Source organism: Leptonotus elevatus, chromosome 14 (assembly GCF_054856555.1).
Source record: "Leptonotus elevatus isolate MCC_2025b chromosome 14, RoL_Lele_1.0, whole genome shotgun sequence".
NCBI classification, from domain to species: domain Eukaryota; kingdom Metazoa; phylum Chordata; class Actinopteri; order Syngnathiformes; family Syngnathidae; genus Leptonotus; species Leptonotus elevatus.
The window spans coordinates 19682543-19699768 of NC_141252.1; the positions used below are offsets into that span (position 1 = coordinate 19682543).

General features: G+C 36.3%; 1 protein-coding gene across 1 annotated transcript in view; it reads left to right on the plus strand.

Annotated features, from left to right (window-relative positions):
- LOC147163257 (neurexin-3a-like) overlaps positions 1-17226 on the plus strand; it is a 42891-nt gene that overhangs the window by 15810 nt on the left and 9855 nt on the right. The window contains exons 3-7 of the mRNA XM_086095195.1: positions 8652-8672; positions 11460-11486; positions 12675-12686; positions 12939-12987; positions 13460-13541. Coding sequence (XP_085951321.1) covers positions 8652-8672; positions 11460-11486; positions 12675-12686; positions 12939-12987; positions 13460-13541 — 191 coding nt within the window. The remainder of the gene's footprint in view (positions 1-8651; positions 8673-11459; positions 11487-12674; positions 12687-12938; positions 12988-13459; positions 13542-17226) is intronic.

Sequence of the window (17226 nt, forward strand, 5' to 3'; positions counted from 1 at the left end):
CGTTTTTATAGCAATAGAACACAATATTCTGTGGGCCTTGCAAAATCAATCAAAATCCAGTAAAACAGCCGGAAGCGAATGGGGTTGCTTTAGTGAAAATGGCTGCAAGTGAATAAGTTAGAGGAAGTCAACCCCCCCACAATTTTTTGGGACAATAATATGTTCTATGCAGCCCCACTGGTGTAAATATGGTATTCTGCTTGAAATTGCGTTAGTAAAAAAGGATAAATAGAACTTTGTCTTTATTTGTTTTATAAAACACTTCTGCCCTTTAAAAAAAGAAAAACATTCAACTCACAATGTCGAACTTAGCTGTTTAAATTATAGAAACTTAACTTTAAGCCATTAATACCTTGTTATTTTACATATGAACCATGTGAAAAAAAATGTTTTCTACCTTATATTATATATTGCACTTAAAAGTTGTGTTACTAAATCCTAAATTGCTGTATTAAACATATTTAATTGGTTTTTTTTTAATAGGAAAAAGGTGTTTTACAAAATAAAAGAAGACACTAAATCCTACAAGGCTATATTAGACAATTTGAATCGATTTTAATTTAAATTTATTGGAAAAAGCGCTTTACAAAATAAATGAAGACAAAGTACTATTTATCTTTTTTTTTTTTTTTTGCTGAACCGAAAAACGATCCGATCCGTGACTCAAATCCGTGATCCGATCCGAACCATGACTTTGTGATCCGTTGCACCACTAGACATCCAGGACTCCTGAGCTTGAGATCTGTGATTTAGATAATGACAACAAGCAGGGACGGACTGGGAACAAATTTCGGCCCGGGATATATTCGTTAATGGGGGAATGGGGGGTGACCAACAAGAAAAATGAAACAGCCATTTGAGAAACTCCCTAAAGTCCTGATGGCCAGTCGGCTCCTGACCACAAGTACATCTACCACTGCTATAACGTGTCATTTTGTTCCTTTTTGGTACAGCTGGTAACAGAAAATAGAATTCCCCAAACAATTTCCACAAAGCATACATGTCTGCTGAAGAATTAAAAATGGGAGATGAGATTAGGCATCTTGCCAAATCTCTGATTGATTCATTGCCTTTTTAATGGTTTGAGTCCCAACCTTATAGTGCTCCTTCCAAATTGAGTGGTTCTGCCGTAGGCCTTTTGGGTGCTCCATAGAAATCCTGACGTCATGTGACTTTCTCTGAACACACCCCCTGCGGCAGGAAATTATTGTTGCAGCGTTAATGGGCTACAATGGCGTGGAGTTCGAAAACTAGCGTTTATCCATCAACTTTCCACCCAAGGGCATTGACAGTCACTTTGATGAAAAGGACATGATATACATGCGCAAGGTGGACATGTTGGATTGCCGATGAAGTGTCAGGAGTTTTTTTTTCCCAACTTGACGGCGCTACTAACGAATTACCTCCTCTATTTCACCTTTATGTGTGCTCAAAATGCCATCGAAGTTGGCACTTTCACGCAAGTCTTGGCAGTGTTATTTATGTACGTTAGCAACTTAGCAGCTGCTAACTCGGCCGCGGCCGCCGTCATTTTTACCGTTAATAGTCTTCTTTATGGTGTTGGTCCGTTATTAAATTCAACTGTGTAATATCTATCAAACCGTAGCAGCACAAACAAACAAAACAAATGATTTCCCCCGCGTTTTGTGTGTGGTAACTGTTAGCATCTGCTGATTTAGCCACCATGTACAAAGTGCAACATTGGCTACGCATTGGTTCCTCTTTTGGTAGCCTGGAGCATACTCAATACTTTTTTTTACCTCTTCTCGTGGCAGCTGGTCCACAACAGCTGTCAATCATTGTTCAAGTGTGGCGTTTGCCGTTTACTCAAAGCGGCAGATGCGTTTTCTATCATGCCAAAATAGTTGCGCTAACGGCCATTTTGGGACGCATGACGTCAACATCAGGATCTCTATTGTTGATCATTTCATAACAAATAGGCAAGACAGCTGAAATCAAATCCAAATAATCCACAAGAACATTCTGTCCTTTCCACTATATGTATATTTGTAATGGCACATTATGAAACAATTCTCATCGTGACCTTGAAATGTAAAATGTCATACATTTTTTCTTTATTTCACTATTCAAAGGATTGCTTGAGCTATTGCACGAAGTGTTGCAGTTCTAGGGTGGTTTGACTTTGAGGGCTTGCTAGGCTCTCACTGTGATTGTCCCCTATGTATGTATTTGTGTATGTGTGTGTGACCAAGCTGTAAAATCTGAACACTAATCTAAATACTGCTAGCCAGTACAACACATTCTAATGACATTGGTTCTGCAGTCGCTGATAAGGGTGCCTCTTGAGAGAATGGAGCTCCCCGGGCCCCTTTTCATTATCCAATCACAAGATGCCAGGTGTTTTATATCACATTCTTTTGTGCTGGGAATTGCAGTGGTGCACTGCTGAAAAGCCCCCCTCAGTTTCTTTAACAACCTCACCTTCTAAACACAAAACACTCTTCCTTGTTTACACTGACCAGCCACAATATGACGACCACTTGCACCATATAACACATGAGCTTTATGAAATATTCAGCAGAACTGCTAAAATAATGTAGAACAGTTCTGCACTCCTGCAAACAATAACCACAATAACATAAATATATCACCTTCAAATTATTACACAAATGTTGGTTTTCTCAGATTTTTATAAATAGTCTATATAAATAGCACAATTTTCAAGTCATCAACTGTTAATAATTTGTGTTTTAAAACAAACCTTCCAATGATACAGGATTTTCTCTCCAAAAAGAAAAATGTAGCTTTTGTTAAAATGTAGTTTTTTAAATTATTATGAACAGCAGTCTATCAAGACATTTTATAGATCACAAAGAACTGAAATATTCATTTGTTGACTTTGTAGCATTAGAAGTTTGTATTTGCTGAAATGAAAAGCTATTTAAATCCAAAACATTAGCAGGTCAAGTTACATTTTAACATGGGACCTCTTATTTATTTCTGAATGCTGCAAATTCAACAAATGACAATTTTCAGTTCTCTAAAAAAACAAAATGGAAATAAATTTTTATTTCTGGAGTAAAATACTATCATTGGAAAATTAGTTTAAAAACATTCAAATTATTCTCTAACAGTTGATGACTTTGAAATGATGCGAAGTTCAAATTTGCATATAGATAATAATCACAGAAAAACATTGTTTGCGTAATAATTTGGAATTGTATTAAAACCTCTATCAACTTTGAAGGCAAAACCTTTGATACAGCCATTGTATTTGTATTGGATATTAAAGGTTCAACTCTAGACCATTGAAAGGTGCTGTATGGATCTAAGTTATTATTATAAATAATAGTAATAATAATAATAATAGTGTAAGGGTTCATATTGCTGTGACTGGTTGTGCATGTGGAACCCAATATCTTGAGAGGCCTTTGTGCATTTAAAATTGATCTAATAATCTGTTTTATTTTCTGTTTAAAAAAAAAAGTCTATTTTTATTCACATTCAATGGGCCAACAATAAACTCACAATAAGCAATAAACTCATTTCTAAAATGAATCATCAGCAACAAGATAAAGTTTTTTAAATCAACATTTTCCAGTTGATTTAGAATTTATTCTAAAATCATTTTGACTCAGTTCCTATCTTTACGATGTCTTTCAGTGCAGACAATTAATTTTTTTGCCATATTTGTCGCAGTTTTCATTCCATTTGCTTTTCTTCATCAGCTATTTTTCCTGGAGTCCACTTCCACCATGGGTATCTTTACACTGCAATATATTATACCAGGGGTGTCAAACTCATATTAGTTCAGGGGCCGCATGGAGGAAAATATATTACTAAGTGGGCCGGATCGGTAAAATAATAGTATATAACTTAAAAATAATTGCCGTCAATTATACGCAGATTTTCTCTATTTGTGGGCCATAATCAGATTGTTCCAAAAAATAACACAAATGCAAATGGGCCGCGGGAACACTTTGCCTGTATGAGTTACGGACGTGTTAAATCTATCTGTTTTGCATATATATTGTTCCCAGAATGCATTGCGTGGGGCAGTTAATTAAGTTATGAGGATGTTAATCCTTGTCATATGCATTTGTATTACCAGTTATTGAATTTGTGTCATATTTAACACGTTTATGTCAGTCTATGGTTTAAATTTTTTTTTAAACAAACTGTAACTTTAAATTGTGTGTAGAATAATGATATCCAGGACGATTCTGTGTACAAGTTGCATTACTCATCTAAGGAGTGCTTGTGAAATTTGAATTTATATGTTTTGATTGTGGCCGGCTGATTAATTGGTCCGGCGACAATTTTTTTTTTATTAAACCCTGGACTGTATGTTTGACACCCCTGTATTATACATTTACAAGCCACAATAATACAAAATTGACCTTAATCTTGTTGTGAAAGGATATCTATACTTAAGCTGTATTTGTACAAACCCCAATTCCAATGAAGTTGAGACGGTGTGTAAAACATAAATAAAAAAAGTATAGACTAATTTGCATATCCTTATCAATTTATATTCAATTGAAGGCACTGCAAAGACAAGATGTTTAATGTTCAAACAATCCGAATGGTCTTTTTCTTCTTTGGCCCGGGGTGCATGACATACATGATTCCCCATCCACCAAAAAATGAAACGTGGACTCCTCAGACCACAGCACATGTTTTCACTTTGCATCAGTCCATCTCAGAATTAGCTAGGGTCCAGAGCAGAGTGGCTTTTCTCGCTGTTGTTGAAACGTCATTTGCTTTACATGCGAGACTTTTAACTTGCATTTGGAGATGTAGCAACAAACTGCTTTACCGGTAATTGACAATAATTTATTCTTGTGGATATTGTCATTCATCCAGGCCATTTCATTCTCAGGGCTTTGAATTGATTGCCAATGGAATGCTCCGTTTGTCTTAGAAGACATTTCCCCTCTCATCTGAGTAGGCTTCATCAGTGCACGCAACAAGGCTTGGTACGGATTGCACCAGCCAAAGTTGGTGGCAAACACAATTATTTATGCTCCAGGTTGGAGACATGCCCAAACCAGAAATTGTGTCATTCTTTTAGAATGCAAAATGACAGTGGTTTAATAAGTCGTTGGGTGAAAACACCTTTATCACTATTCCATTCAGTTGTAAAAGCTAGTGGAGCTGCCTCTGCAAAAAAACAAAACTGCACCTTTCAGAGTGGCCTTTATTGTGAGCACTCTAAGGCACACCTGTGCACTAATCATGGTGTCTAATCAGCATCATGATGAGCTGTCATGGCGTGTTGCGAAATTCACGAAAATATCAAATTTTTACGAGGCCGTTTCATCGCTTCTTTACCAAAGCAATCATTGAATCATTTTATCTGTACATATACTCTTTCTATAAAATGTTTTTAGGGTGATTTTTCTTTCATGTCTCTTGCACTTAAAGTGTTTGCAAACACTTTAATGTGGGTTTGTAATGAAAGTGAAATAGTTGAATTGAGGTTTTCATTTTAGCCCTATTTGTTCCACAAGTGAGATGGGAAGACTATACCAGCATTTCAAGTCGATAAAGTTTGTTTTCAGAAGTGATTCAGATAGCATAACACAGTAGGTTTTGACAAGATATTAATGCCCAGATATTAGATGGTACGTTTGGGGATAGAGTAGTCTTGATTTAGATTTTTTTTTTAAAGAACGTTGTTAACATCAAACCTGTATAAAATGCCAGGTCCAGTACTCAGTTTGCTTTTGAGCTACATTTTATCAGTGTTGAGTTCTAGAAATGCTCTCAGTTGATAATCTAATTAAATGAGATTAGATTAAATGATGAAGTCAAGTTGTTTCTTTTAAAACAAGTAATTTACAAATTTGTTTTGGTTGGATTACATGTGAGTAAGAGCTGTGTATGCAGCTCTGCTGGGCAATCTAGCTGCTATAGCAATATCCGATTAAGACTAGTGTGAACAAGATGAGCTCTGGTAGTCCTTAATCAATGATTAATTAATGAAGTCAGAAAGAACAGGAAATTAGCAGAAGTGCTGAGCTGGATAAGTAAAATTGATGATGGAAGAGAAAGCCAGTGATAAAACTCCAGATTAGGTTATTCAGAGTAACAGAAAACATTTAACAGCACTGTCAACATTACCCAATGCAGACGGAGAGAGTATAATAGAGTACTGCGCAAAACATTAGATTTGTTATTGTACCAATGTTTTACTGACCGTATAATGACTGAAAGGCTCAGTTTGATTTATTATGATACGCCAGGGAAATAAATAAATAAAACAGAGGAATATTGCAAAACTTGCTTGGCATTTTCGGTTTGACTTTAATCACATTAATTATTTCGAACTGCACTAAAGGGAACCTAGGATAAGTGCAGATGTGTGTGAAAAAACAAAGCGTTTCTTCAAACTTCAATCATCCACTTCACCAAACACCAAACAAGACTCAATAGAGCAGAACTTTAAACTGTTTGGCGTTGGCAGAGATTTGGCAAATTTTTCGATCGACCCAAATGCTCAGGTTTGCAGCTCATCCTGCAAAAGCATGTTCCTTTTAAATATGGCACCGTTTGAAAGGTTCGTAACCCTATAAAGCCTGAACCATGAAATGTATGAGAGAAAATTCAGATTATTTGTAAATAGAGTATTTATTGGCCCTTTTGAACAAACAAACAAAAAATATCCATATATGAGTTTTGATTTGCGTCGTATTTGATACATCCAGATACAATGCTTTAAATTTTATAACTGTCAAATATATAATATTAAACAGACATATCAAACATATTAGTATTTCCCAAAATCAGAAAGAACATTTCCCAATGTTAATAAGTATAGGTGTCTCTCCTTTCTCAATTGGTGCGATCTTGCAAGGTCGCTGGAAAAGCCATCAGCTGTGTGATACTGCCCTCTAATAGATTATCTCGTCTCAGATCATATACGTCAGGGTTTTAATGGGGAAAAAATATTATACACATGAAATGCAGGGCTCAAAATGTCTTTATTTAATATGATACGTTGGGCTTTATAGGCATAAAAGAGTTTAACAGTATAGGATTCATTGCCAAAAAGTATTCATACAAAAAATATAATGTACAAAACACATATTGTTACTTTTTGTGCAAAAAACAACAGCAACATTATGCTAAAACTTTAGTATGTGAAATAATTGTGACCTTTGACCACACAATTAATTGCAACTTAGCCATACAGTTGCAATTAATTATAATTAATTAATTACAAATATAAATATTGCTTCATTGTTTCCACAATATGTTTGGTTACAGCCTTTTCCCACTCAAATTTCTTCATACAACACTCCACAAATCAAAAGCTATGAATACACATGTACTTGTAAATATTCACAGCCTTTGCTCAGTAATCTGTTGATGTGTGTTGATGTTTTTTTGGGGCAGTTTCGCTCTTTCCTCTTTGCAGAACCTCTCAATCTCCATCAGGTTGGATAGGAAATGTCGGCTCAGCTATTTTTATATTCTCTGGAGATGTCCAAGTTGGATTCAAATCTGGATTTTGGCTGGGCCGCTCAAAGATATTCACATAGTTGTCCTTTGTGGTCTTGTCTGTGTGTTTTGTGTTGTCCTGCTGACAGATGAACTTTCTCACCAGTCTAAGGTCATGAGCGGTTCCCAGATATTTCTGTACATTATAAAATTACAAAAGCACTGAAACTCCTTACACGAGCAGCTAAAACAGAGACCCCCCCTACCCACTAATAGTTTAACAGCCGGTCCATTTACACAGCCACTTGCACACGTGCACACACACCTCGCAGGTACCATTTGACCAAGTAATTTCATGTGGGTGCACCGTTACACTAGTTCTCATTTTAAAATGAATTAATAGTTAATGCATATCTGATTGAATTCCGTCTGCTTATGTTCATATTAAAAGTCACACATACCCAATTAGTCCCAGTTAAGGAAATTAAATGCATTTTAAATAATTACCCTTCGTATTATATTGAAGCTGCTTGAATTTCCTGAAACTAAGTTATTTGACTCTTTTTTTTTGTGTTTGGCATTCATAAACTTGAGAGCATGTATTTACTGCAAGATTATTTATATTTTGCAATCAGTCTAACAATGTTTTGTCCTTTATTTAGTTTTTACTTTCCACTTAATCATCAGCGGAATTGTCACAAACTCAGATTCACGAGGTCATTTTATCTGCACTGAAAAGACAGAGGACATAAAAGGAAAAGTTTATGTATGTGATTGCAGGGTCTTAAAAAATATATCAAAAATTTTAACTCATGATATTTTCACCCTAATTGTTATCCAGAGGTGGCAAATCAAGGTCCACAAAGTAAAAAACCCTGCCACAGTTGATTTTTAGCCCCTGACGCTAGCTAGCTCCCTAAAAGGTAAATAAGCACTATGGGAGGTAGTTAGGGAGCTAGCTATCTAGCACTTGGGGCTAAAGCCAAACTGTGGCACGGTTTTTACTTTCTGGACCTGGATTTGCCACCTCTGTTGTTAACAGTCTAATAATATTGAGTTGTGATTTAACTGCTCACTTCAAGGTCTTTGTTGCATGGTACACAACATACACATGACTGTGCTTATTGCCGGCCATTTGTATGGGCCATGATGAGTGTTATTATTTGCATGACAGTCAACATGCAAGTCATACGAGTGTGTCTAATTCTTCCTTTGTTTGCTTGTCTCTCTGTCTTTTGTTTCAGAGGTCAGCAGCAAAACACCAGGTGAGTTGTAATGAAGAAAAAAAAGAATTAAAATTAATGATTTAGGTGATTATGAGAGGAATTGTTTAGGTAATAGTAACTGACTGACAAAATACAGAGGAAAAACATACTGTCACAATACTAAAGACAGTTAAAAATTACAATGCACAGAGGGTTACACACTAGCATCCTGAGGCTAAACACAAAGCGGAAAGTGAGGTGCCGCGGACTAGTCGGCCTCATGCGCACAATCCAGCAGGAAACAACAGGCCTCCAAGAATGCATGAAGATGATGGCCCCCAGGGACGACCTGCTTAGAGAAAGAGCCAGATGAACTGCCAGCACGAAGGCACTAATCATGGCAGCACAAGAACAGGCCCTAAACACAAGATCAATCCACGCTGGGGTCTACTACATCAGACACGACCCCAAATGTAGGCAAAGAAGCCCCAGAGCGTATCACAGCAGGGTGAAAGATGCTGGCGGGTAAGGCATACATGGAGCGGCAGAGCCAGGTTGCAGGACTAGTGTACATGAACATCTGTATCAAATATGGACTAGAGGTCGCAGAATCAAGATGGCAGACACCTCTGAAGTTGGTTGATAACAACCAGCCCAAGATCCTGTGGGACTTCCAGATCCAGACTGACAAACTGGTGAAAGCCAACAAACCTGACATAGTGGTGGTGGATACACTTCAGAAGACAGCAGTCGTGATTGATGTAGCAATTCCGAATGACAGCAACATCTGGAAAATAAACACGGAAAGCTGGAGAAATATTAAGGACTGAAGGAAGAACTAGAGAAAATATGGAGGGTAAAAGCAACTCTGGTGCCAGTAGAGATCGGGGCCCTAGGGTTTGTAACCCCCAAGATGGGTGGATGGCTCCAGGAGATACCAGGAACAACATCCGACATCTCCATGCAGAAGAGCACAATACTGGGAACAGCTGCGCAGAACCTTCAAGCTCACAGGCCTCTGGTAAAGGAGCCCAGCTTGAAGGAGATATTGCCGGGGTGGGCAAAACAAATTTCTCTTTAAACTCCTGGTACCTCCCTGCTAATGAAATGTATATAACTTTTCAATCAGGAGTCTTATGACACTAATAACCTCAATATCCTAGTCCTCTTTGATCTCAGCACTGCCTTGATCGAATCAACCACAACGTCTTTCTCTCCTGACTCCAAACTACATTCAGCATCACCTGTCTTCAACTGGTTCAGATCATCATCTCATTTACACATATGAATTCATCCCCTTTTCCCAAGGTGTCCTAGAAGGTTCAGCGCTTGGCCCTCTCGTCTTCATCCTCTACACGTCCCCATTTAGTCGGATAATCCACTACTGTAGTCTCAGCGACCATTGGTTCTCTCATGGCATCTGGCAAAGCAATTTATAATGCAGCTATGACAAACCATAAACCATCATTGGACCAAAGGCACGCATTTTACCTTCAACTATGAAGTGGCCTAATATCAACAGGAAGTGGCCCAATTTCAACAGGATGTGACTCGATTTCAACAGCAAGTGAACCGATTTTAACAGGAAGTGACTCGATCTCAACAGGAAGTGAACCGATCTCAACAGGAAGTGACCTGATTTCAACGGGAAATAACCTGGAACTGGTCTAAAATCAATGGGAATTGACCTGATTTAAACAGGAAGTGACCCAGAAGTGGTCTAAAGTCAACAGGAAGTGACCAAGAAGTGGTCTGATATCAACAGGAAGTAACCTGATTTCAACAGGAAATTAACCAGAACTGGCCTGTTTTCAACAGGAAGTGACCCTTACTCCATTGCTTACTCGATTTCACGCTCATTACTCCATTGTTTATTCGATTCCTTGCTCCTTAATCCATTGATACTCGATTCTATGCTCGTTACTTAATTTCTTACTCAATTCCTCTTACCTTTATCCATTGCTTGCTCATTTCCTCTCTCCTTCCTTGTATTCTCTGTTTCCTACCTACTGCTTCTAAATGTTTACATAATTTCAAAGTGACATTCAAAACTTTTAAGTCATTCATTTCACTTCAGTGACGATTATTAGGTCCATTCCCTACTTGATTTTTGACACCTTACTCTTCTTCCGGTTTTTCTGCTCTAATTTCTACATTTATTCACAGATTCAAACCGTTGCAGCTTTCAACAATTCAGCCCTTTCCAAGTCATTGTGCAGCATTCCATGCCATTCAATATCATTCCAAATCATTCCACAGTTTTTCATTCAGCCTTACAGCCTTAACACACAATTTCTGCAGACCCTCTGCTTCGATTGGCACGTCAAAGACCTCACAAAAACAGCTATTTTCCAACTCAAGATAATTGCCTGCCTCCTTCCACTCCTATCTTCCTTAGCTGCAGAAACCCTCATCTTATGTCTTAAATATAATTTTTCATTCATTATTCATAAATTGTTAACAATGTATTGATAACTCGTTTGGAACCATAATTGTAGAACCTTTTCCTGAAGTGGTGACTTTGTTTTTACTATTTACGTTGGCAACTCCAGGTTTTACTGCAGAATACAATAAAATACTGCAATAAGAAAAGACAATATCCCATACAGTTTAACTGCAGGTTAGTAAAAGTGAGGAATCAGGAGGTTTATGTTACTCTGAACCATCAGATGTTTCTTATGAACAAGAAACTGGAAGCTTTGTGTTACCTGTCAGCATGTCCTGATGTCATGCTTTCCCTCTCTGGAAAACCATGTGTCATCACAATACCAAAGTGTATTGAAAATGTGCTCAAGTGTCCTCTTTCGCTGTTTTTCTTTTCTCTCCTCTCTCTGTTACCTTTTCAAGGCCTTGCACACATGATTGCTGAACAAGGTATGACTCTCTTTACCCTTTACCTGTCATGTATAGTATTTGTTTCCACTACCATAACACGTTGCATGTTATACTGGTGTGGGCAAATGTTTCTGTAGACACTGGAACATAAGTACCTAATAATTAGTAAGTACTCAGTAAGTACACTCTCCTACAAAGTTGCAGTCAATCAGTTTTTGCCTTTCAAGGCAGCTAAGGAGCACTTTGTTACATTCTTTACGTTACGCTTAGTTAACGAGATGAGATGGTTGTTCTTCAAGCTACAATTACATACAGTAGTAAGTACAAAGGATAAAACCCAATTCCAGTGAAGCTGGGCCATGTGTTAAATGTAATCAAAAACAATACAATGACTTTGATTCCTATTCAACCTAAATTTAATTGAATACACTATAAAAAAAAATCTTCAGATTAATAAACATCTACCCCCCCTTATGTTCTAATATGTAGTTGGTTGATGTGGTATGTGGTTGCATGTTTGCAAGTGTTTTTTGACGTGCACTTGTAATACTAATGATGACACCATATATCATTTGATACTAATGAAGCATGTTCTCATGAGCAGATTATATAATATGGGCACAAACAAAAGCCCTGTAACAGAAAAAGCCCACATATTGTTGTCCGATAAAAAGCAGGAATCTCCAAATTGTTATTTTAGTTTATCAGCAGGCAGTATAGTAGCCGGCTGGTTAGCACATTCACCTCACAGCTCAGAGGTCTTAGGTTCAAATCTGGGCTCCATCCCTGTGTAGTTTTTTCTCCAGGTAAATTGGCTTCCCTCTACATTCCAAAATCTGGTTAATTGAACATTCTAAATTGTGAATGGGTGCTAAATTCATACTGTATTGTCAAGTGCTTTGAGACAAACTATATTGTTAATGGTGCTACATGTCCATATATGTTCTTGTAGAGTCAATTTGACTCTAGATAGAGTCAAATTTACTCTACAGAATTTAATGTGTACTTTTGAATATTTTACTGCTGCTTTTCAATGAATTAACAAAAAACAAAATTACCAACTGCTCATAAGAATGCTACGTTAATGATAGGTGTTCCGAAACACTATAGACAATGATATACTGTATGTGATGAATGACTAAGTCTATTTTACTTCTCCCTGTCTGTGTGTCTTGGCTGTGGTTGTGGACTCCTCTGTTCTCTCTTCACCTCCACCTGGTCTTCTAGCTAAAAGCAAAGGTACAGCTTTTTCAAAATCTTTCCTTTTTCGACTTTATGAAAAGCAGCGCTTGCTCTGTGAGTGTTTGAGAGCACATTATAAGTACAATAATGTATTTGATGTTTAATGTTGTTTACATGTCTGTGCTCACTTTTTCTTCTCTAATGGCTTCTCGGGGAAGATTAAATTAGAAATTAAGTCAACCCTAATTGAAGGACAAAGAAAGGAGTGTGTTGCTTTTTACCTCTGCATGTTTGCTTATTTTTCCAAAGGCTGCTTCATGTCTAAAGGGCGACCAATAGATAGTTTTTACAAATACAAGTGAGCAGCAGGAAACAATTCCATTGCACTTTCCTCACTGCAACATAATGCTGTTTCTACAGAGTTCGGCAGGGGACATGACGAAAATATTTACGATTGCAATATAACACAATACTTTGGCATATAACACAATACTTTGCCATATAACACAATCTTATTGCGTTATATAGCAATAACTATTGCATTATAACAATATTTTACAATTGCAATTTTAATGCAATGACATTTTCAAAAAATAACACAAATTATTTGCAAGAAAAGGAGAGATTCCACTTCCGGGTCGTTAGCAAAAGGCTTGGCTATCATCAACACCACGTTTGCTTTGTTAATTCATTTTTAGTGAATATATATAATAATAATACAAATATATATATAATGTGTGTATTGCAAAATAACACATTGCTATTTTGGGAGGAGAATGAAAGACTTCTACTTCCGGGTCATTGATTTATGTGTATTGCGGCGCTGGCAGGAGAATTGATGATGGTTTGGAGAGATTTATACTACCTAGAGATGTCCGAGGCAAGGACATACTTCACATTCAATGGGATAAGGTATGTACAAAATGTTAACAGTTGATGAACAAAATTGCTAATGATCCGGAAGTTAAATCTCTCCTTCCCTTGCAAATAATTTGCGTTATTTCGCAATATAAAAAAAAAGAAGTAATTGCATTAAAATGCAATCGTTTTGCATTATATCGCAAATTATTGCATTATAATGCAGTAGTTATTGCAATACAACGCAATAGCATTGAATTATATTGCAAAGTATTGCGTTGTATTGCAATAGTAAATATTTTCGTGATGTTCCCTGCCAGACTATGTTTTCAGGTCTTTGCAGTTTAGAAAAAATAACAGGACAATTGAAATTTTGTATTTATAGTAGTCGATACCGCGCCTTACTTGGAAAGCCTTTACTGGGAGAATTCCAGACGCAACGCAGTAGACACGTCCACGTCAAAATTGACCAGTACTAAATTTAATGAAAATGCAAACATTTGTGAAGACTGGGGTCAAGTTGTCTTTTACAATTTAAAAAATTTGAAGAATGTCACAAGTTACTTCATGTTAAAGATTAAATACTTCTTAATATGAAAAGAAAAATGTACTGAGCTGTCACCAATGTCTTACAAATGCAATTATGCCATCTAGTGGCAGAAAATGACCTCAACACAAATCAATTCCACTCGTTTTTTACAGTAAAGTACATTGTTTTAATTTTAACTCAATTTGATGAATTATTATGAAATTACTGTATCAATGACTAAAAGATGCAGCCATATTTCTATTATTATTATTTTTTTTATTTTTTATTTTTATAGTTTACTATAGTTTATAGTTACTATTTTTCCCACTTTTATGTTAACAAGAGTATGAAACTTAGAAAAAAATATTGTACATTTTATTGTACATTAAGAACAGATTTAAAATTTGCAATTCATCGTGAGTTAACTATTGAAGTCATGCGATTAATTACGATTTAAAAAATGAATCGCTTGACACCCCTAATTTATAGTATATTGAGATAACAGCTCTTTTTTTTTTACATGAAACTTTCAACCAGTGTCATTGGTATTGTCATCTTAAATGAGTTTGTGCACATTATGACAGCCATTGCAGCAGCTTACAACACCAGTGACACAAAATCCATCCATTCAACCATGTTCTGCCCCAGATGTCGTTATCTCGGTCATAGCCTTTCCCAGGTGACTTTGGGCGAGAGGCAGTGTAGGCTGGTTGCCAGCAAATGCAAAGAACGTTTAGGGCACACACACTCAAAATGAAATCACTTTTACTTCATTTAATACAGCCACATTTACATTATACTGTACAAAGATTTTCTGTTCTCACTCAGGAGGAAGTGACAACTTTTTTTTTGCACATTGCACAACAGTGGCAGTAAGATCTGTCTTTTACTAGAGCACTAAACCGAACTAAAAGGTTTTCTCGTGAATGACAGCAATTATGTGTGTAATTAGCTGAACTGTCTCATTTAGTGCTTTTAACACTGTTAATTGTATGCATCTGTTGGCCTTTGGTCTATTTAATGCTCTGGCTGCATGCAAGTAGCATTTAATCATCACATTCTGCAATTAGTCTTATTTATGTAACATTCTGTGTTCTCTTTTATCCCTTATGGTTGATGCAAGATGGCAATTGTAGAACCTAATCATTCATCAACAATTGCACGACTGCTGTACCAAAAAGTAGTTTGCACAATTATGTATTGTTTTATCCTTTACAGATTTTTACTAGAAGAAAAACAGAACCTAATACAGTGGTACCTCGGATTTTGAACATAATTCGTTCTCGCAAAGTGTTCAAAGTCCTAATTTTTCAACCTCTGAAACATTTTTTCCCATAGGAAATAATGTAAATGCAATTAATCCGTTCCCAAACTCCAAAAACAGAAAATTCCTATTTTAATTTCTATTGATATTTGTTTTACATTTATAGTACAGTACAGTATTTAAACAATAAAAAATACCTTACCCTACCTGTTGTGGTGTGATGGCATCAGTGGATCATACATGCTAGCTTTAGTTCAATGCTGAGTTTGTGCATTTTACATTGGGCATATTGTTAGACTACTAAGCGGTCCTTGCGTACTTTGTTTAACGTCAGGCACGTTGTTGAACAGCTAGGGGGGGGGGAGGGTCGTCCTCGTGCCAATATTTACAGAAGTAGTCACGGTAGTTACAACTGCGTGATAATCTCTTCCTAATTCCACTGTGGTTCGTAGCACTGTATGTTTTTCTTTGCTGTCACTGGCACTGTTGTTTTTCTTTGGGCCCATGGCGAAGAAAATTGTCGTGCAAAAATCAAAATGCACTCGCGAGTATGGAGCACCTCCGGGAGTATTCACGATCTGACTGGAAATGAGCAGTGCATCGTCTCAACTACCGCAACGTGAGCATTCGGCAAGGTATGTTCGGCTTAGCTTGCTTTGCTTGGGTGTTCGAACGTTCGAATTTGTTACTCAGATTTTTGGGTTGAGGTCCAAATTATACGAGTCCCGAGACGTTCAAACTCTGAGGTTCCACTGTAATATGAGACATAACAAAGAGGCATACATATGCACAAGTATAAATTCACTGTAAAAAACAAAAACAAAAACCCTGATGTAACAGAATTTTACATTTTTCCCCTGTATTTTAAAAATATCATTTAATTTACAAAAATAAACTATGATTTTACATGTCAAATATAAAATAACATGAAATCACTGTAACTGTAAAAACACAATATTTCTGTTCTTTAAAAATAAACTCCATTAGAAATACACAAATTGATTGTTAAAATACATTCACAAATGAATCGTAATTAAAAAATAAATAAAAGTGTGGATTTTGGGTTATTGAGGAGTGAGGAGTGAGAGAAATTAAAGAGTAGTGGAGAGAAAGGAGATTTTTGAACTGTTAAACTGTAAAAAAAAATTATAATAATAAAAAGCCGAAAAATTTAAGAAAACACAAAATGTTTGTATCTGTTGTGTTTTATAAATTAGTTTGAGAAGTATTTTTTGTTATTATTTATAAGACTACCTTTCAGTTTTGTAAATATTTATTATAGTGTGAAGTCTAAAATTAGTTTGAGAATTAGGCCATCCAGTTAAGATATATGCATTGTTGTTGGTTGATAAAATCCGGATGAAGGATTTTTATTTTTTTATTTTATTTTATTTTTTTAAGTTTTCCCCCTTGAGGGATTGCCACCTTATTGTGGTCAGGGGGTTTGTGTGCCTCAGTGACCTTCAGAGCTGTACCAGCAGGAGACTAGTCTTCAGGTGCGACACCTAAGTTGACCAGGCCTGACTAAGTCCAATTCTCTATATTGGGGCTGGACACATAGCTAACACCCCAATTCAATAAAATCAAGATCAAAAAACAGTGTTATTATAAGCACAGAGAGAGAAAAAAAAGATGACACAGAAGAATCATTGCCATATAACTCATCTAGATATGAATCCCTAAGATTATATTGCAGCCATAAAATAAAAATCTTCCACATAAAGCGTTACCATATCTTGTTCTCTGTAGATAATTTAAATGTATCAATTCAATGACATTGCGAGCTTTGTGGAAACATTTTACCTCGTTATCTATTTCTACTAGAGGAGAAAAATTCATGTGATTCGAGATGTTTGTCATATGCACGGTACAAATGTAATAGTGGTAGTTTTAATTTCAATTAAATTATAAGATACACTCCCTCCACTTATACAAAGAATATAAAA